Raw genomic sequence first — 20,994 nt, 5'->3', positions numbered from 1 at the left:
CAGTTTGTAATTAGTTGAGTCTAATGAAAATAGGATAATACTGACACATCAGGCTGGTGTTTTTGAGCTGTAAAAGGCCACCCGTGATGCTAAACAGACTGCAGTGCACAACTAGCAGCCCTGTAACAACTTCAAGAGCTATAGAAGGACATGGCTCTTCCCCGTCTCCTGCCTCGAGCAATTATGTGTCAACAATTTAACTAACCAACACTAAATATTTTATAGCGCCTTTGTTCTCATCAGGAGTAACATACTCGTTGTTTTTTTCTAGATAAAGAGTCTGCAGAATACACATGGATTATACATAAAATCTCCTTCAGCAAATATTCTAAACATGAATATTTCAATCAGCTGCACTTAAGGTTACACAGTCATGAGGAGGAGGAGGGCAACAACAGAGCCAACATGACAAGTGAGTGGTGTAAAACACCTTCAGGGTGTTTCTGGTCACTGACTCAGGTGGCTGCCTCTCTGCATTTTTACAAACTAATCATCGCCAAGTTTCTCAGAACAATACAGTACAACAGATCAAAACAAGAAGAAAACTCAAAACTATAATATAATAAAAAAAATAACTCAAACAATGAATATAGAGGATCGTGATTTCTCTGAGCATAAAACTTGGCAAAACAAATCTATAAAAATATAATTTTTGGGAGGTCGATTTTGATCTAAACTCCTTTGTCAGCAATATTTACTTTATCTAATATGTTTTAAGATGTGGATCTATATAAAGCATTTTATTTCTTTCAGTCAATTTATTTCATTTTATTTTAGTCCTGTTTTTGTGACTTATAAATATGTTTCCCTTAAAAAAAAATGCATGCTCTAACTGTTAGCATGTAGGCAATATGGCTAAACTATTTTGGGGATGTCCAGCAAATACCAGGAGATATAAAAGACACAAGGTTGGTTAACAAAATGATAAATCAGAGTACATCAATTCTTTCCAAGAACCACTTTAAAGTTTAGAAACTTTTAAATTTTGACTCATTTGACACAAAGGTTGAATGGATAAGTTGGGGACACGGTGTCTCCTTACCTTACATGAGCTGACAGTGACCAGCAGCAGCAGCAGCAACCACAGGGCTTCAGGTGGACTCATGGCTGTCCTTTTCTCTCCCTCTGGTATTCCTGGTCTTGACCCAGCTTTGACACGCACCAGACATGAAAGAAAACTTGGTACTGTACACCTTCCTTGCTTAGCCTTGAGGTTATGACTAATTTGACTAGTCTGGAGTGACTGAATCCCCTCAGGCTGTGGAAGAAGAGCACAGTGCTAGTGTTCTTGCTGTGGAGAGCCACTCAGGAGCTGACTGGAGACAGCAACTGTCTTTGAGGAAGATTAGAGAGGAGGCGTAGGGAAGGAGGAGTTGGTGAAAAGGATGATTATTTGGTGCTTAACACAGCCAGTGAATATACAGTTAATTAGTGAGTGGGTGCACTTGTTAGTAACAGATTGCATGTGAGATTGTACTGCTGATTCTGGTATCATAAACTTACTCCCTGGAACTCAGGAAAACTTTTTCTATTAATTTGGAAAAAGGGGCGTAATTGTACGGAATCTTAGTTTTTAAAAACTCTCAAATTCTCCCAAATTTGGGAGTTTTTAAAAACTCCTAAATGTAATAATAAAAACTGTTCACTGGTAAGGTTGTCAAAATAAAAAAAATCATTACTCAGATAATTTAATAATCGATACTAAAAATTGGTATAATACCAACAGTGCTGTCTTGGCTCCTGCAGTTGATACACGACTTCAGCCCCTCATGACACAGGAATAGTGATTCATCTCATATCGCATGACTATATAAGAGTGATATATAAAAGAGTTTTTTACACTCATAGTTCACAACACTGAACATTTTCTAAAGTTAAGCAAAGCCCTCACTTTCACAAAACTGGAACATTAAACAGTTGCTAATGCTAATCTAGCTGCCGCGCACATTAACGTTAGCCTTTTAACTGCTAGCAGTTTAGCCCTGTGTTAAGCTATGATTAAGGTAGCAGCATGTTAACCCTAGAACACTATCGCTGGGTGATTTACACCCGAGAAAATACATTTACATGATTTCTCTCTCCTGCAGCTGTTTGCGTGTCGAGGAGCCTGTGCCTTCACCAGGGAAGTCTCAAATGTCCCAGGAATGGGTGGACCAAAGACCAGCTTTCCAGAGTCATTATTTTGTTTTAGGAGTTCTATTTTTCATTTTGTTAGACATGGCACAGTTAAAAGTAAAAGAAGACCACTCTAATTTGTCATGTGTTGTCATATTTTGATATATTTGATTACTTTTCATTGGTTATATTATATCGGGTAAAAATCACCCGGCATTAGTGATCGTGTTACTATTTATAGCGATAGTGTTCTAGGGTTAAATCAATATTAGATGTGACTGAACAGCATTTTACAGCATAGTATAAAAGATGGACGTTGTACTGTAACTGTCACGTATGCTGGTGTGGTACAGTAACGTCACCCATTGTTTTCTAATAATAAGTCTAATGACTTGTGATTGACAAGTGTTTACCCAATTAGGGTTTGGGTACATACCACAATTTTAAGAAAACAGACTCAATGTTTTATTCAATAAGAACAAAACGGAGTGACTAAACATATAAACCTAGCAGGAAAGTGTTTACAGAGGCCATGACAGAAAGCCTTTTTCCCATAAACGTCTATGGGACCCCAGGTCTTTTTCAACCACAGCTATCGCCATCTGGTGGCCTTTAGGCAGAATGCAGCCTTTTAGGCACTGATGTATTGGGTTAATTTTTTCCACCTATAAGTTATGTCCATGTGTTATAATGTCTATGGTTTTGAGCATTAGGTTAAAGGCTAGGCTAGCCCCAGTTAACGAACATGATACAAGTCAAGGCAAGCTTTGTCATGTTGGTAAGTAAAATGTTAGCATATATTCTGGTAATTATTCCCAGTACACACCTCAGATGGCTTAAAACAAATAAGATAAAGAGAAAAAAACTTCCTTTCCTCTGCATTGTTCTCTCTCTGGACACTGACATCTATCTTCAGTACACAAACCGAACAGGAATAAATTACTAACTTGTGCTGGCTGTCTTCCATGTGAACCTGCCACTCTGGCTTTAAACACAATGTAGGTGACTTTCATGTCACACAATCCATATTTCATTGCTGGAAATTAGCTGTTAAATACTCTTGGATGAGCTCGCTGTGTTCACTCGCTTCCCCTCATTAAAGTTTCAGCATGATTGTAATGCAGATTTCAAGACGGCACAGCAGGCAGAGAGAGAGAGTAACAGGAAAGGCCAACTGAAGAAGACATGGGTGGCGAGAGAGAAATATAGTGCACGCATGCTCGGCCTGTAGTATAAACCCAATAACAAATAGTCATACACCTTACGCACAACCTCATTACTCCAGCTGTGTGTGAAATTAAAGACAAACTTGACTTCATGCCAACCAAACAACAGGGCCCAGCCAGAAATTCATGAATCACTTTTCACTCAAATGTTCTGGTTAAAGAAATTATTATTATTATTATTACTTATTTTTGTATTTTTATTATTTTCAGTGAAAGCTTTTGAATGCTGCTGATGTAAACCCAGCAGTGGCTTTATTTTCACCTTCGATATTCTGCACTTTGGAAATGATTCAAAATTTAATTGGGTTTTAAATTCATGTTTAGAGATGACATTTCAAGCATGTTAAGGTCACTGCAATCCAGTTAACGATAGGTTTAACATTTTACACATCAGCCTACACAGTGACCTTTCAAAATAAGGGAGTTCAAACATGTGCTCGTTACACTCACAAAATGTAGTTTTACTATACGTCATGAAGAGCTCCATAAGTATCTCAAGTATTTGGAAAATCGGCTCATTTTTCAGGTCTTTTTTTTCCTGCACTTGTGTTACAATCTTCACTCCTCAGAAGCTGTGTGCAGTGAAGATATGAGCAATGTTGTTTTTGTTTTGTTTTGTGAAAGAACAAGAACGTGATGAAAATGCAAACAGCCACAAATGCAGCAGCTAACAGGACATCAACTCTTTGTAAAGACAGCATGCTTATATAAAGCAAATTGTGAGAAACTGACCCATGTGAAAGAGCAAAAGCTTGCTTTTAAACAGGTAACAAAAGCAGTGATGAGCAGTCAGGCTTGTAGGATTAATCTCCATTTCTAGCACTACTTTTTTCTCCAGCAGAGTCAGCCTGGCCACATTTTCCTTCCCAGCTTTGCTCTTGGCTTCGTGGTAGTAATTAATCACTATAAGAAAGTGTGTCTTCTGTGGAGCTGTAGCCTTTGGTTTATGTTAATTCGATGCATTGCTTATTCAGTACATCTCAGGCCATGTTGAAGATTAACTAGAAAGTAATATAACGAATACTGTAACAAATAATTATCTGCTGAGAGAAAGTAACTTAATGTATTTTGTAATTTATTATGTGATTCATTCAATTTTCAGAACAAGTACCCCCACACTACCCCAAAATATGGACACTTCCAGAGACATAACTACCTCAGTGTGATCCTCTGTTTCTTCAAATCCCATTTCAAAGTCTTGAGATGATCGTAATTTACTTTTGCCGTCTTGGCCTCTTGGCAGAGCAAAGGGACTGATCTGAAATGGTAATGATCGGATCACAGATAATCCTCCTTTATGAAACTTGGAATAACCCAAATTTTAAAAATGGAAATAGTATGAACAGAAATGGTAAATGGGCTGATTCCTCTATAGCGCTTTTCTACTTTTCCGCTCTATACAACATGCCACATTCACATTCACCAGACACATGCACTGTCTTCTATGCTTTTAAGTGCTTACTTACCATTCACACTCCAATGGATGCATCAGAGAGCATCCATTGGAGTTGGTTAATATTTTGCCCAAGGATATTTGGCATACAGACTAGGGGAGCCAGGGATTGAACCACCAAACTTCCAATCAGCAGATCACCTGCTCTACCTCCTGAGCTACCCCATGAATGAATGGCTGAGCCCATAAACTCGCCAGGAAAATGTCAAGTCCAATGGCTGTCTATGATAATAATAATAATAATGGATTGCATTTATATAGCGCTTTTCTGGGCCCTCAAAGTGCTTTACAGTTCTGCTATTCATTCACTCTCACATTCACACACTGGTGGAGGCAAGCTATAGTTGTAGCCACAGCTGCCCTGGGGCAGACTGACAGATGATGACTTCTATCAGACCACACATCTTTTTGTGACAACTGTAGCCTCACCGGTGGCCATTAAAAAGAATGCTCGTTTAAGACACTTCTGCTTTCACCTGAAACAAGGTTCCCCCTTTTTATACTTAGAACATGAAGAGTGAATGTTGCAGAAGCAGGTTTCTGTGCAGCTGTGTATGAATGGCATTTTAGTGCATAAATCAATTTTTGTAACATTTTATACTTTCTACCCTTATGGTCAAGATACTTTATTATAGGTGGATTTCATACCAAGAAACTAAGAATGCGCACAACTAGACGTTTAAAGATTGCTGCTCTTGCTAGTCATCACGAGAAATACTAGCCAATTAAGAATTATTCTCATTTTAGTATCACGCAGCAGTTACCTGTTGTGTCAAAGATAGATTATGACGTCCCACCGACCACCAACTGGAGCTCCAGCCCTGACAGCGGCAGCACCTCTCTTTGTGACAGGAAATTGGAAACAATGAAGTGACTGTAAACAATTGTCAGATATGCTAACTACCATAGCTCTGCAGTACTTGAAGATACAAAATAAATAAATAAATAAATAAATTAGATTTTAAAAACTAAAAATAAAGGTTGAATGTTGGTAAAAGAAGGAATTGGTAATCACTTGTAACGTAACACAACCTAGCAGACCACACACAACTAATCTGATATAGTGTGTTCAACATTGTACATGACAGTGTGCATAATTCAGCTAAATTTCAAATGCAATTTGATTATTAAGGAATGTGATTAGCAATTTTATGCAGCTTTTATGTAGCTAATCTTGTTCATTAGTTTTTATTTATTTATTTATTTTCATGTTCTATCTTTTAAATGTGTCCACGAGTGCGATTTAGTTTAAAGGAAATAAAAAACAAGTTACCAATAAGAAACCATCAACATTTGCTGAGACCGACACACCTGCAGGCTCTAAGAACAGTTTCAAACTGACATGTATTATGAAATTGCAGAACTAAAGCTGCTCCTGGAGTTGTCTTTGTTAAGCAAATGTATTCACTAAAAAAAACAAACAAATTTCATCATATTAACTTAAATGTACATTGTGTACTTTTATTAAAATATGTTAATCAGTCACTTCCCCACACATATATGCATAGAAAGATCTCGAGGCAATCACACACCACAGTTTGTTAAGCAGAAAAAAATATTAAACATGGCTTCGCAATGTTGAAAAAAAAGAAAAAAAATGCACTGCCCCAGTACCCATTTTTTAAAAATATTTACTCCAGAAGGAGCTCCATTATAGCACCATGATGAATTAAACTCCAATATACATGACATAACAGATTGGCATAATTGAAAAATTACAACAACAACAGATAAAAACAACACAACACATTTAGGTTTGATGACAATGCTGAAGAACATGGAGAATGAATGTTGCAGAAACATGCTTCTGTGTGACTACATATGGATGAGATTTGAGTGCACAGCTCATTATTTGTAAGAACAGAAGGACACGAATGAAACTGTGAGAGCACCACTTACTCCTTCAAAAAGAAAAGAGGACAAAATGAGTGTCGCTGAGGGGTTTTTAACAATCATTACATGTATGCAGTTCTCTTAATCACAGCATGTAAGCCCACAGTGAGAATGCATGACAGGGCTGTGTGAATGAAGGACAGAGTATGCAAACGAGTGTGTGTACAGAAGAAGGAACACTGTTGTAGGTATATCAACTTATAAATATGTGGTTTTGAATCATTTTTTTTTTCTTTTTATCCCTGCATGTAAAAAATGTCCATGGCTCGTTTTCCCTGTAAATTACTCCCTGACTCTGTTAACCGTTGAAACAAACCGGGCCAACTTCGAAACCAAATTTCTGGTTCTTATTTCCAAAATCGGACACAGCTACATCGATGATGGGAAGCGTGTTGGACAGCGGAGAGTCAAATTCCAAAACTGTCCTCTCCTGCCCTGAGCGTGTCTAGAGCAGACAAAGACAATTGAATAAAGTAAATAAATAATAAAATCATTAATTAATAAGTTATCCTCAAAAGCGTGTCTGAGTTCCTCACCCGACACCCGTCGTATAGTGCAGTGATGTAATGTGTGTTCTCGTATGTCAGCTCCTCGCCGTCGCTGCTTCTAAAGCGCAGTGCGTATTCGTGGTTGTACGTGGCGGTGTGCAGCCAAGCAGCAGAGTTAAGGCAGTGGTAGGTGAATATCTGCTTGGCTGTGGCACTTAGCAGCTTCAGGAAGGTCATCTGGACAATGTGGACTGAAACGCCATCTGACCCGGAGTAGGAAAACTGGAGCACCAAGATCACACTGACTCATTAACAACACCATACAAAGTCAAAACAGTGCAGACAAAGCAAATATAACTGCAAACAGTTTTGGGTGTAACACATTACAAAGTAACACATTACTGCAATCACATTACATTTTTCAGTAGCACGGTATGTAAAGCATTGCTATGTTAAATTCGGTAATCACCTTACGGTTGCAAGTATCTTGTTACTTGCGTTACAAAGGTTCTTCGCTTATCTGAATGCTGGGCAAATAGAGAGAAAAAAATCAAACAAACATGTTGTTTTCCCTAAGGGAGAGACCAGCAAAGACAAAGCTCAATTCCACCCCTAGTATTTGCGATCTTATTCTTTCGGTCACTATCCAAAGCTCATGACCATAGATGAGAGTAGGGTGGCTTCATAAGGCCACCACCTGATGAAGCCAACAGAACCACATCATGTATGAAAAGCAGACAAGATTCTCAGACCACCCGAATAAATGCCTTCTCCCACTTGGCTACACCTAGAAATTCTGTCCATAAAAATTATGAACAGGATCGATGACAAAGGCAAAGAGCAGCCTTGCCGGGAACAAGTCCGATTTACTGCCACCGGCCCTCTCATCCCCAGACTGCTTCCTCTACGGAAGACATGTCAGAGGGATTAAGGAGGTCCTCGAAGTATTCCTTCCACCGCCCAACTATATCCTCAGTCGAAGTCAACAGCGCTCCACCAACGATACACAGTGCAGGTAAAGCACATCTTTCCCCTCCCAAGTTGCCTCACAGTTTGCCAGAATCTCTCCGAGGCAGTCCAAAAGCCTTTTTCCATGGTCTTGCAGAACTCCTCCCAGTTTTTGCTTCAGCCGCTGCCCACTGGCCTGTCAGTAGCTATCGGCTGCCTCCAAAGTCCCCCAGGCTAACCAAGCCTGATAGGACTCCTTCAGCCTGATTATTCCCTTTACCTCCAGTGTCCACCATCTAGTTTGGGAGTCACCACCACAACGGGCACCAAACACCCTGAAGCCGCAGCTCAGAGTAGCAGCTTCACCAGTGGAGATGCTAAACATGATCTATTTGGACTCAGTGTCCCCAGTCTCCCTTGGATGCTGCCATAGCTCTGCTAGAGGTTGGAGATGAAGATCTTGCAGACTAGGTCATTATACAGGGTGGGCCATTCATATGGATACACTGTAATAAAATGGGAATGGACAAAGAAGCCATCTATGTCCACTGTGAGCGACCATCTTTGAACAGAGGCGGGGGTTTACGACACCAACTCTCTGCCATCTATAATCCAGTTTTGAGATCCCTTCCCAGACGCCTTAACGCCCACTCACATCCTGGGCCATCTGACCTCAGGAATTCGCATGATAAGGTGGGGCCAGGTTTCACAATGAACACACCCGAAACTCTGGCTGATTGGGACCCACGCCCAGTTTCCCACCTTGGCTCAGGCGATTAGAGGATCATCAGGGGGTCCTTTTGTCCCTCTGTGGGGGGTCACTCCCACTAGGTTTATATCTGGGACTCTGCACCATTTGACCTTAGAACTGAAGAAGCTTCTCGGATGAGAGGTGAAACGTCTTCAAGCAACTTAAAGAAGTCCAGACACTTTTCTTTGCAAGCTCCTTTGACCGCTGGGCATTTAAGTAGGTTACATTGTTGGTTCTACAAATGTTTGCCCTAGAAGTGTAAATCAGAATATGCACACAAAAACTTGTTAACCAAGCTTCCTAGCCTTAAGGCCCTTTCACATCGGACGCAGCACACGCAGCGCTGTGTTCTGAAACTCATTCGTGTCTATAATGGTTTCCTGCTGCGCCGAGCAAAGTGCAGCACAAGTCAGAGAGACACATGTTTTGAAATGACAAGAAACGGGCACATCTAGTACACGTAGAGTACTAGTTTTACAAACCAACTTTCATACCTCTTAGCTTTTTTAAACTGTTATATTATTTTTAAATTTAAATTTACCACACAACTGTTGTTTAACATTAATCTGAAGTTTTCTTTGAGCTTGTTTTTCCAAGTCTACTACCCTTTGCAGAATTCTGAACTCGTAAAGACAAGAATGGAGCAGCACCTGCATCCCTCCAGGCCACAGCAGTTCATTTGACGGAGCAGCACACATTCAGATTTTTGCCCTCACCTGAATCCTCCCTCACTAAAACTTAAAAAAACAAAAAGCATTTTAATTTCTCCTCTTTAACAGTCTTAGCTGGGCAGCTTTGGCTGCACAATTATTCTCTGTCTTCACCTGCAGACTTCTTCTTCCTCTTGTTGGAGTTAGCAAGTTTTGCAGAACATGCTGCCTATTCCGCTATTAACCGCTGGACTTTCCTTTTACTTGACATGATAAGTACGAAAGTATCATAATTAGCATAAAAATGTATGTTTATTTTGCAGTTGAACATCAAGGACACAAACCTATTCAAGCTTTATTATTATTATTGTTGTTGTTATTATTATTGTTATTATGATATTATTATTATTATTATTATTAGCTTTTAATGCAGCCAATTTTCCCATGAGAATAGCCAGCTAAGGTAAACACATGCAGATGTGAATATGGTTGCTATTACAAATACTATGCACCTGTCTGCAATACAGACAGATAAATATTTTATTATTGACAGGGTTGCTGCCCCTTACATCAAACCAGAAAAAACACATGGTCCCCATGGATGTTCATGAGAGGTTAGCTTTGACTTTTAAATAATTTTAAGTTTCAGGATCTTTGCAGTAGAATGCAGCAGCTATAGTCACAAATTGGCTTGCTGCAACACACCAATGATTCTTTAGGTGAGCCAAGCGATTTTAAAGCCAGAGTGTGTTTCCATCCCATCTCTACAGTACCACAGTAGGCGGACAGGATTTCTGGAGAAGTTGGAACTATTTCTTAGCAGGAGTTTAAAGCCATCTGTGTCTTTGTATTCATTTAAAGCTGAAATCTAAAATTGTGGATAACAAAAAACCTCGTCACATATCCCACAGTATTTATTATTTCCCCACTGGCCCATGCAGTCTGCGCAGTCCACTCAGTCAAATATTTTGGGCTGCACGTCTGCAGAGGAGTATTCATCCACCCACACAGATTTATGTACATGATGAAATGTGCGTCACTCTGACGTTTGCATGCAAAAAGCATGAACTGGCCTTTAGTGAGGGAGACAGTTCCTGGTGTACCCATCACTGATACGATTGCTGCCAAAGTCTAAGTCTAAATCAGATGGTTTGGAATTACTCATGAAATCTGTAAGATGCTTAGACCAGATTTACTTGGTTCGACAAATTAACACGATGTTACAATAGCAAAAAAGCAAAGACAAAGATGCAAAATATTACAAACCTTTCTAAACCTTAAATCTGTGGGTAACAGGTGACCTGTACCACTTGTAAAAGTGTTTACAGTCAGATCCAGAGCCTTGATGAAGATACTGTTAATGTGTGTAAATTCACCCCAGATGTTTTTGTGTGTGTCTTTTTCACTCTGTGGCTGCTGGATCAACGTTTTAATACTACATACAGAACATTCAGACATGAATCTAACAGATATTTCAATATGTTAAAAACAACTAAGAAAAAAGAAATGACATGAAAGTCACTCTTTGTGCGAGTGCTTCTGAGTAAAGGCGTCAAAGACTTTTTCACTGTGTACTGATTTCTGTGTAGAAATGTGACTATAAGTGTGATTTACTATAAGTACCTCTGCTCACTGTAAAAAGTAACTTGACTCTCTGTAAAAGAGGTTGCATTATTGAGGCATCATCCACCGACACTCCGCGTTAACTACAGTTCAATTAAGTTCAGCTCTGTTTGATAAAAACAGTGTTACTGAGAGCCAGAAATATGTGGGGCTTGGGTCTAAACATGCAGGGTGAGGACTCTGAGTTAGACAGCCAAAGCTTTGGCACAGGACTCACAGCTTTGAGCCATCTGCCTTACTCATTCTTATAACTAACTTGTTCTCTTTGTTATTTAAAATTAATGTTATTTTAAGTAAATTTACTGGTCCTTACATAGGCATTTTGTACCCTACTTTCTAGCTAACATTCAACAATCCAATCAGTGCATCAAGGTTCAATAATTTGCCCAAGAAAACTTTGGCATGAAGACTGGAGGAGCCAGAGATCGAATCACCAACCTTCTAATGAGTAGATAATCTGGTCTAACTCCTAAGCCGGATGAGGTGAAAAAAATAAGACATGCCTTATTTCACTATTAATTTAACTCAATGTGAGGCTACAAACTTTAATAAATCACGTTTAATCATTTAAATCCTATCCTCTCAAAATGTTAAGCTCTGGAAGAGAATCCCAGACAAATATTTATGTGGAGAGGCCAGCTACAAAAACATCCTTCAGTTGCAAACTGACACTGTGTGTCTTTAGTAAATACCAGCAGCAGCTTTTCTTATGCCAAAAGAGGATTTTGTGCTGGCACAGTCTGTTAGTAAATCTGCCCCAAGTGTCTCTAAAATTCAGAGTTTCTTTTAAAGCTTTGCAACTGGCACTCATCCAGATGTGTTAAGCCCAACAAATATGTGCAATAATCATCAAACTATACCTTTTTTCCTTTCCTGAATTGACTGTACCATCTGCCAGGCTTTTCCTCTTTCCAGGATGCTAATTTTACCTAAAAACAGACAAACAAAAGAATCACCTCCAAATTCACACAGTCAGCAAACTGGTGATGACTAAATAGTGTTTACATCATGCAGCTTTTGATACAGCCTCCTGCTTATTTTTAATGTTAATCGTATTGCTCCAAAAAAAATAGCACACTGTGTTATTTATGTAAACGAACCGACTGGAACTTCTTGTCGGGGTACAGACACGTCTCTCCCTGTGCGGTGAAGTTACAAAACACCTTGAAGGAGTCTCTATGGCAACCCTGGTTGGGATCTATCCAGTATTCGCCTGGATAGAGAGACAAAGAGAGGACCTCAGGGGGGCCAAGGCCACAGCAGACAGAAGCAGCAGAAAAAATCTACAGATTATCTTGAAATGAGACAGCTGTGCTCAACAGATGGCCAAGAACATAAACTGATGAAGTACCGTTGGGGAGATCTGGGTGGAGAAGCCAAAGCTCTTTGCAGGTGCGGGCGGGGCTGTGGTATGTCCCTTGCGGGGTGCGCAGACCTTCTACTTCGACTTTCATCGAGGATAGAGAGGCAAACACTTCCTCCATGCCTTGGCCCGTCTTTTCGTTTAGCTGGCTGTCCTGCTCCGCCTGATCCCCTTGCATCATTTCCTCCTCTCCCCCACCTATGGCCTCCTCCTCCCCATCCTCTTCATCTTCAAGTGCAGCACCATCCACCCAGGAGTGATTTCTCCTCCTTCTGCCTCGTTGTGGCAGAGGGACCACACCAGCTGCTGGTAGTCCCTGAGACGGAAGTAGATGAAAAGACAGAAAGAAGAATGGATTGAAGTAGACAAAAAAAGAAGAGAAGAGTCCAGATGCACATGGATCAATGGCAAAGTAAACAAAGGTCATACGATTCTTGAATGAACTAAATATTACTCACTGGGAGTCCTGGAGGTCCTGCGGGCCCAGTGTCTCCTCTAGGACCAATTGGACCCTAAATGAGCCACAAAATGATCAGTCTTTCAGTTTCAGTTATGAGTAGTTATGGTGTAATATAACAGCACTGAATAATTCAGTTGTGTGAAATGATGAATCTCAGAGTTACCTGATTTCCTTTAGAGCCCTTCTGACCAATCACACCCTATGAGAGAAATGAGAGAGCAAAAAAGAGGAAACACGGATGCACTGTTTCAGAAATCTCCATGCTTATGTGTTTATAAGTCATGTAGGAAAATAATCGTGCAAACTCACAGACAGACCCGTAGGACCAGGTGGACCGTGAGGACCTGATGAACCAACTGGACCCTAATATTACACAGTGGGGTGAACATAGTCAGCAGATTCCTTTTACGTGCAGTTAATTATCAGAATAATACTGGAAAGCTTGGGATTAATGCCAAATGATATTTGTTTAAACCGATTAAAAGTATATAGACATTAAAAATAATGATCATGTTGTAGTTAATAAACAGATCAGTGTCCGCAATCATCAGTCATACCAACAATTTATCAAGTGATAAAAAGTGACAGAAATATGTTCTTATGATATTTATGAATTGTTCTTATTGTTAAAGCAAGTTGTTTCTTTGGTTTAGCGCTACACACTTCAAAAGGTGCAGCTTTTACTTTGAAGGTGAACTGTCTCTGTTCACCTTCAACAGGCCGATCCGCGCTAACTCGCTAACGGAGATTTTGCCGCGTTAACGCGGTTGTGGCATTAACGTCATTTTAATGAGATTAACACTGACAGCACTAAATAAAACACTTGTATCTAAGATTTTGTTCAAGGTTGAAAAAGTATACCAAGACACTCTGCCTTAAAATCCTGTCGCTTTAACTACATTTACATAATTATTATGTGGCATTAAACCTTTCATATAGTGTCTAAGTACAGTAAACTTGACTTCATAAGTTAATGTGCCAAACATGTAATTTAATATTTGCTAAATTAGATATTACTGCCATTAAATTAAAATGATGTGATACTTTTATAAGTGGTTATAGTAATTATTATCACTATTATCATAAATAATAACATTTTGTAATTTTATCCCATTGGAAGGTGGTTGCTAGGTAACATCATGACATTATAATATCTGAAATAGATAAGAACCTTCAGGGACTAAATATGCATTTTCTTTACATTTATATAACTGGACAAATTTCAGTTCTTTACTCACTCTATCAAAAACAGATACTAAACCATTGTTTATAGCAAACTTTATACTTTGCATATCATCATAAAGCTAAAACTGTGACAGCAGCATCTAGATGTCTCCATGATTTGATACTGGACTTTCATGATACACCTCTACACATCTTGTGTTATTTGCTTGCTTGGAGAGTGTGTTCAAGCATTTTTTAAGCACCTCATCTCCCTTTGGACCCAGTAATCCCTGGTTTCCTGGTAGTCCTCTGTCACCCTTCTCTCCAATGTCTCCTGGTGGCCCTATCAGACCTATTACACCACCATGACCCTACAAAGATATCAGAGATGAGGTCAAAGAAAAGTCCCAGTAAAGGATAACTTGAATATTTGTGAGTACAGTATGAACACACCTTGTCTCCCTTCTTGCCGGGGTCTCCCTTCAGTCCTGTTATACCCGGTGGACCCTGAGGAGATGAAATGATGAGTCAATTCAATCCACTTCAATTTTATTTATATAGCGCAAATCACAACAACAGTTGCCTCTAGGTGTTTTATATTGCAATGTAATGTTAACCTTTATAGTTCGGTTTTATGTGCTACACACGTATTTTTTCTTTTAAATTATCTTTAGAATAATATGCAAAAACATCAAACTGTGGTTTTAATGCAAGATGGAAGCGTGATTTTGTTGAAAACTTCTCAGATTTGCTATTTGATGGGTTATCTTACCATGGGACCTGGTGGTCCTGTCTGGCCTGGTGGTCCATTTAAACCCTGCTCACCCTGAAAGAAGACAAAGAAATGATTGAAACATCATGTATTCCGTGCTTTACTCACTCCTTCTGTGCTTTTCCTAAATTAACTCACTGCAGGCCCGGGGATCCCTCTCAGACCCTGGGGACCAGGCTTGCCAGGATGCCCCTGGGCTCCCACAGGGCCCGTCTTCCCAATGGGACCTTCCAATCCCAGAGCACCCTGCAGTGACAGAGAGCAAGTCAGCTTTCAGGCACTGCCAGTATTTAGAAGTTATTATTGAAAGACTTGTTTCAAACTCTCACCTTCGCTCCTTTCAGGCCTGCTTTTCCTTCCTTTCCTGGTTTCCCCATGTGGCCCTGAAGAACAACATTTTAAAACATTTTAACCTGAATCTGTCATAAGGGTGCAGTCATGCACAAACACACACACACATACGCACAGTGAGAATGCATTAAGCAAAAATACTCCCAACCTCTGCCCAACAGCAGAAGTTTTAATCTTCAGATTTAACAGTAAATAGAAAATGAGGTTTCTGCATGCAGACAAAAGAACATCATAAGAAAAACAGACAGACCCTTCGCCCTGGAGGCCCAGGTGGTCCAGGTTCCCCGGGTGCCCCTGGGGGTCCCTGGTACATTTAAAGAAAAAGGTTAGCTGGTCGGTCATTATGTTGCGTTTTCTTTTGTGTTCATACAGCAGTCTACAGCTTACAAGGTTTCCAGGGTCTCCTGTGTCTCCTTTAGATCCAGAGAGGCCATCAACACCCTGATGGGGGAACAAAGATTGTGGGCAGAGGAACACATAACAGCTTTAAAAGCAATAAAATGGGAAAAAAATAAGAAAAAAACTAGCCTGGTAGATGTCTGACTGAGAAAACAACAACTACAAAGATGTTACATAATGAGGATTTTATGTAATTTAGTTTCCAGTGGAAATATAAGAGCTCACGAGGAGCTTTGTTTCTCCACAGATCATCTAAAATATATGTTTGCCTGGTGTTTTCAAATTTAGCTCGGATGTAATTTCAAAGTTTGGTTTATTCCACATCTCCCTCTCTATGGGTCCTCATATATTTTTAACATTTTAGTTTGAATTCATTCAAATTCCAGGAAACTGCAAGTGCAATGCAACCGACAAAGATGAAACATTGAAGTCCTTTAAAAAAATAATGACTTTTTATCCTAGAAAGCTCTTTTTTGGTGAGTCTTTGTTCTGTAAAGTGGATGCATCAAACAGAATGAGGATGATAGATCAAACAGAAGAGAAGGAAGAAGAAGAAAACAAAGAGCAGACACTCACGTTGGGTCCAGCTTCTCCCTGCTGTCCAAGGTCCCCAGTCAGACCTATAGGACCCTGCGGAGAGTGAAGGAGAAGCGCTACTACACCAACATGTTGTACATCATAGAGTGTATTTCATAAATGATTGAAACAGTGCATTCGCTACAAAGTATACAACACTTTTAAGTTTTAAAGTGAGATTATTTCTCTTTCTAATCATGTTCTTTATGAAATACTCCTTGAAATGTTCCGTAACATAATTTTTCTTGCTTAATTGGACTTTACTTTGATTTTCTGACTGTTTATATATTATGGAAATTAAATACAGCACTGCGTTGTGAAGCTTCTGTCTCTAAAGTCTTAAGCTAGTAGTAAAGTCTTTAGCTAATTGCTAAATGCTTTTTTTGCTAGCCTTATTTTTATAGTTCTTTCTGAGGCCCATATTCATCAAGGTTTGATCTGCTGTGCATTAAGAGATGCTCTACTGAATACCTTGATTGTAACAAGTAGTTTTTTGAGTTATTGTTGTCTTCATATGAGCTCTGATTATTCTCTCTTTTTGGCATCAACAAGGCGTTTTCAGAAAACTGCTGCTCACTGGATATTTTCTCTTTTTCAGACCATTCTTTGTCTGGAGATGACTGTGTGTGTAAATCCCAGTAGACTGGCAGTTTCTGAAATGCTCCAGCCTAATACCAGCCTATCTGGAACCATCAACAAATCTACATTCGAAGTCACTTAGATCACTTTTGCTATCCATTCTGATGCTCAGTTCTACATGCCTAAATGCACTTCCCAACAGTTCCCGACATGTGACTGGAGCATTGAATATGTGAAAAGATTGTGTTAATAAGCAATTGAACAGGTTTCCAACAAGTGGTTGGAGTAGGAGTAGGATTTCCTGCTTGTCTAGTACATTAAACAGTATAGGAAGGGAAGAATGTTAGGGTACCACAAACTATATTAAACGTAATCAGGCAATCAAAGATTTTCATAGTGTATTACAGTGGTTTGGGTTGACTAGTATTATAATACTGATAAACACTTAAATAGTATGTTTTTTTTGTCATGAATGTCGCTTACAGCATTGCCTTTGGCTCCATCCTCCCCTGGGGTGCCTCTAGCTCCTGGAGGACCAGACATTCCTGGAGGACCCGTATCTCCCTTCTCCCCTTGTTCTCCTTTTGCTCCCTAAAACAACAAAAGAACAGAGTAAGTGATCATCTTGGGTATGTCAAAGGAAAAGAGAAAAAAATTGAGTATTATAAATGGATTAAAGGATGTCCGTGCCTTCCAAATAAGCAAACAAACTCACTGGCTTTCCTGAAACACCAACTGCTCCAGGATCACCTGCCTCACCATCCTCACCCTAAGAGGGAAGGCAAATTAGGTGTAAGATCATCTGGAAAGAGCATCAATATCTAAAAGCTGTTTTATTTGTTATTTTCTTTACCTTCTCTCCAACAACACCTGGCTGCCCAATCATCCCGGGACGACCAGGTGGCCCCTGTTCACCACAGAGACTTTTTAATTTCATCAAAACGTAAATCAAGCGCTTGACTAAATGCAGATCCACAAATATGCCTGTGAGACTTACCTGCCCCCCAATAGGTCCTTGAGATCCAGAAGGTCCTTGTTGTCCAGGTGGACCCTAAATTATGTGATGAGACAGAAACAAGTTTACTGATTATAGAAAATGGAGTGGAAAAAATGTGGCAAATAATAAAACAGATTAAGAGCTCACCATCAGTCCCACATGGCCACTCTCGCCTTTTTCTCCTGGTAGGCCAGGCATGCCCTTGGAGAACACATACAGCATTATATGACGAGAGTGCAGACTTTATTGTTTGCCTTCATAAAATAAGAGTCTCACCTGTAATCCTATTGGTCCTGTAGAGCCCTTGAAGCCTCTGGGACCTTCATCTCCTTTGGGGCCATACATGCCCTGTTGGCCCCGAGGACCTGGCAAACCATCTAGACCCTGTTATGCAGGGGAGAGTGAGAAATGTCTTTATGACTGAAATTGTTTATTTAACTTTCTGAAATGATGTAATTCCCACTAAACCTGTTTGACTGAGAGAGACAACAAACTGTGAAGTATCAGTACAAAGTACCAAATGGAAATAATTTATGAAGGGATTGATCTGATGGGTAAATTATTTATACGTCAGATGTTTGGTACCCATAGTACTGGTAAGAATACAATACAGTTTCATCATGAAATACACACCACGGTAAATAAAAAACTACAAAGTGAAAAGCTAGCTGAAGAATTGACACTGACAGTGTAAATTGAGACATTTCAATTTTCAAAACCCTCAAAATGAAAAAATGAGAGAAGCAAACTCACCGGAAGTCCAGGCTGACCTATCGGCCCCTGGGGGCCAGTAGGCCCTGGAGGCCCCTGTGAGGAGAGAGGGAAGATGAAACAAACATGTATGATCATGTTTTTGTGCACTATTGAGTATGTACGTCTGCGGCTCCAGACTCACTCCTTCTCCTTTGTCTCCTTTGCTGCCTTTCTGTCCAGGTTTTCCCTGCTCTCCCTGTGGACACATACAGAGGACACAGCTTATAACAACAGTACAGACACATACTCACCCATCCCCTCCGGCTCATACAGGTGCATTTGGTTTTACCTTATCCCCGTCCTCTCCTGCAGGTCCCGCAGTGCCCATTGCCCCAAGCATCCCTACAGGTCCCTGGTCCCCATCCTGACCTGCCGGTCCTATTGGACCCTTCTCTCCCTGGGACACAAATACACACATTTAATTCCTGTTATTCTGTACAAAAACATATCAATAGTAAAAACTAACAATCCAACCAAAGACAGACTACTTTGATGGATCTTTGTTTTTCATCCATGCTGCTTATGAAAATGGACCAAATGGGCAAATATAATATAAGAACATAGAAGATTAGATGTAATTACAGGCTCCCCCTTCTCTCCCATTGGTCCAGGTCCTCCAATTGCTCCGGCCCTACCAGGCTGTCCAATGGCACCAGCTGGTCCTGGAGGGCCCCTCTCACCCGTTGGCCCCTGGAAACAATCAGTACACCATGTTGACACTTGAATGCTTAAAAAACAGGGGGTTTTTTTAGTCATTGTAGGAAAATAATAGCACTTGACATAAATAACATATATGCCAAATACTATTTGAAAAGTGCTTTTGGCTTTTTCTTTTTAGGTTTTACTTCAACCACACATGCACATTGGAGCTACAAACTGTGTTTGCTAAGGCAGCAACATGAATGACTTGATGTTTTCTGGTTTGGCTGTTTTAAAGAAAATGATTAGCTTTTTATTGGGGCAGGAGAGTATTTGTCATACAGTCACCATTTCTCTCAGGACCATTTTAGTTGAGATCGGACTGTTTTATCCATCTGCAGCAAATTATGTTTGTCAGTATATTCTGCCAAAAAGCAGGAAAGCAACAGCAAGAATCCCTGACAGAACAATGGACATTACTTTGATTGTCAGCAAGGGTTGAGCCACAAAGTGGCTTGCACAGGCAGTAGCGACTGTATCTATCAGTGTGCCATGAGTGTGATTTACCAAGAGGAAGCAAAAAAAGGGTAACAGCTGTGCCATTAGCTAATGTAGGACTGCATTAAGATCTGCTGGGATTACTAACCACGCTTGACTCTGATACTTGGGTTTGTATTCAAGATCTCTCAAGTGGTTTCTCTCCATTGTGTCATTTCTGTCTTTGTTTAATTTTTTATAGTGAATATGTGAATCGGAAATCACCTGATCACAGTCTAGCAAAAATGGTTAAAATGTTTGAAATATTCTACTTTATAACTATGCAACAAACAGAAACCCAGAAGACATGCTGTAGACTCACTATGGCTCCTGGTGACCCACGAGGTCCCGATCCACCTTTCAGACCAGGAGGTCCCTGGAAATATCACACATCATTTTGAATTTATATCTTATATTATTCCTAATCTTAAGAAAGTAAGAACTAAATATTAATGTGTGTGTGTGTGTTACCATAATGCCCGGGGCTCCTCTGCTCCCTCTGAACCCTTTCATGCCTGGAGGTCCATTTTTCCCAGATGTCCCATGTAAACCGGGGTCCCCCTGAGAGGAAATGAAAAGCATAGTGAAATTGAAGCATGCGTTGTGTTTCTATCATACACTGTGGACCTGCGAATGTGGACTGACCTTTCCACCTTCCTTCCCAGCAGTCCCAGGTAAACCATGCTCTCCAGGTACACCTGGTGCTCCTGGGTGACCTCGGTCCCCTGGTGGGCCGGGCTCTCCTGATTTGCCCTGAAAAAAATATAACAATGTGACTGGCTCAGTAATACCAATGAAAACATTCAGCACATGAAGGATTCACACTTTCGTGCTTACCTGAGGCCCCACCACACCTGAAGGTCCTGGGGGTCCAGTCTTTCCTTGGAATCCCTGCAGCATAGAAAATATGGAAATAAAGCATGTTCAGATGAGTTTTTGTGTGTGGGGAGACAAAAAGAACATCTTTAACCAACGACCCATGACCTCACTCACCGGCTCTCCTCTTTGGCCTGGGTGACCTGGAAGCCCATCTTTCCCAGCTGGACCCTACACACAGAGACACTTGGTGAGAAATGAAGCTCAGGAAGTTAAATATGAGGTGGTAAAATACCCTTCACCTTCAACCTTTTAAACAAGTCATGAACCTGGTAATAGTTTAGAGTGTAGAATATCAAATAATCACTTAGAGGTCAAATTCATCTTTGTTTTGTTTACTGTACAGAATTTCAGCTTGATCTACAAACTTGGTTTCCTCCT

The 20,994-nt window shown here is 40.1% G+C and overlaps 2 protein-coding genes across 2 annotated transcripts in view; both read right to left on the bottom strand.

Annotated features, from left to right (window-relative positions):
- LOC146667717 (noelin-2-like) overlaps positions 1–1,302 on the bottom strand; it is a 42,085-nt gene extending 40,783 nt beyond the window's left edge. Inside the window, exon 1 of the mRNA XM_085409386.1 lies at positions 1,043–1,302. Coding sequence (XP_085265512.1) covers positions 1,043–1,105 — 63 coding nt within the window. The 5' untranslated portion in view covers positions 1,106–1,302. The remainder of the gene's footprint in view (positions 1–1,042) is intronic.
- A 4,931-nt stretch (positions 1,303–6,233) lies between these two features.
- LOC146667716 (uncharacterized) overlaps positions 6,234–20,994 on the bottom strand; it is a 50,742-nt gene continuing 35,981 nt past the window's right edge. The window contains exons 36-66 of the mRNA XM_085409383.1: positions 20,731–20,784; positions 20,575–20,628; positions 20,383–20,490; positions 20,209–20,298; positions 20,060–20,113; positions 19,144–19,251; positions 18,851–18,958; positions 18,704–18,757; positions 18,562–18,615; positions 18,085–18,192; positions 17,956–18,009; positions 17,809–17,862; positions 17,665–17,718; positions 17,527–17,580; positions 17,295–17,402; positions 16,233–16,286; positions 15,645–15,698; positions 15,508–15,561; positions 15,236–15,289; positions 15,045–15,152; positions 14,907–14,960; positions 14,588–14,641; positions 14,398–14,505; positions 13,280–13,333; positions 13,134–13,169; positions 12,969–13,022; positions 12,499–12,826; positions 12,248–12,360; positions 12,008–12,076; positions 7,224–7,457; positions 6,234–7,132 (exon numbers count right to left, since the gene is read on the bottom strand). Coding sequence (XP_085265509.1) covers positions 6,986–7,132; positions 7,224–7,457; positions 12,008–12,076; positions 12,248–12,360; positions 12,499–12,826; positions 12,969–13,022; positions 13,134–13,169; positions 13,280–13,333; positions 14,398–14,505; positions 14,588–14,641; positions 14,907–14,960; positions 15,045–15,152; positions 15,236–15,289; positions 15,508–15,561; positions 15,645–15,698; positions 16,233–16,286; positions 17,295–17,402; positions 17,527–17,580; positions 17,665–17,718; positions 17,809–17,862; positions 17,956–18,009; positions 18,085–18,192; positions 18,562–18,615; positions 18,704–18,757; positions 18,851–18,958; positions 19,144–19,251; positions 20,060–20,113; positions 20,209–20,298; positions 20,383–20,490; positions 20,575–20,628; positions 20,731–20,784 — 2,691 coding nt within the window. The 3' untranslated portion in view covers positions 6,234–6,985. The remainder of the gene's footprint in view (positions 7,133–7,223; positions 7,458–12,007; positions 12,077–12,247; positions 12,361–12,498; positions 12,827–12,968; positions 13,023–13,133; positions 13,170–13,279; positions 13,334–14,397; positions 14,506–14,587; positions 14,642–14,906; positions 14,961–15,044; positions 15,153–15,235; positions 15,290–15,507; positions 15,562–15,644; positions 15,699–16,232; positions 16,287–17,294; positions 17,403–17,526; positions 17,581–17,664; positions 17,719–17,808; positions 17,863–17,955; positions 18,010–18,084; positions 18,193–18,561; positions 18,616–18,703; positions 18,758–18,850; positions 18,959–19,143; positions 19,252–20,059; positions 20,114–20,208; positions 20,299–20,382; positions 20,491–20,574; positions 20,629–20,730; positions 20,785–20,994) is intronic.

The sequence above is a fragment of the Rhamphochromis longiceps genome, linkage group LG6 (genome assembly GCF_057381845.1).
Source record: "Rhamphochromis longiceps isolate RC_006_pf linkage group LG6, R_longiceps_female_GT1.1, whole genome shotgun sequence".
Lineage (NCBI taxonomy): Eukaryota > Metazoa > Chordata > Actinopteri > Cichliformes > Cichlidae > Rhamphochromis > Rhamphochromis longiceps.
The sequence above is the reverse complement of the archived record's forward strand: the minus strand, read 5'-3'. Positions and strand labels throughout refer to the sequence as shown.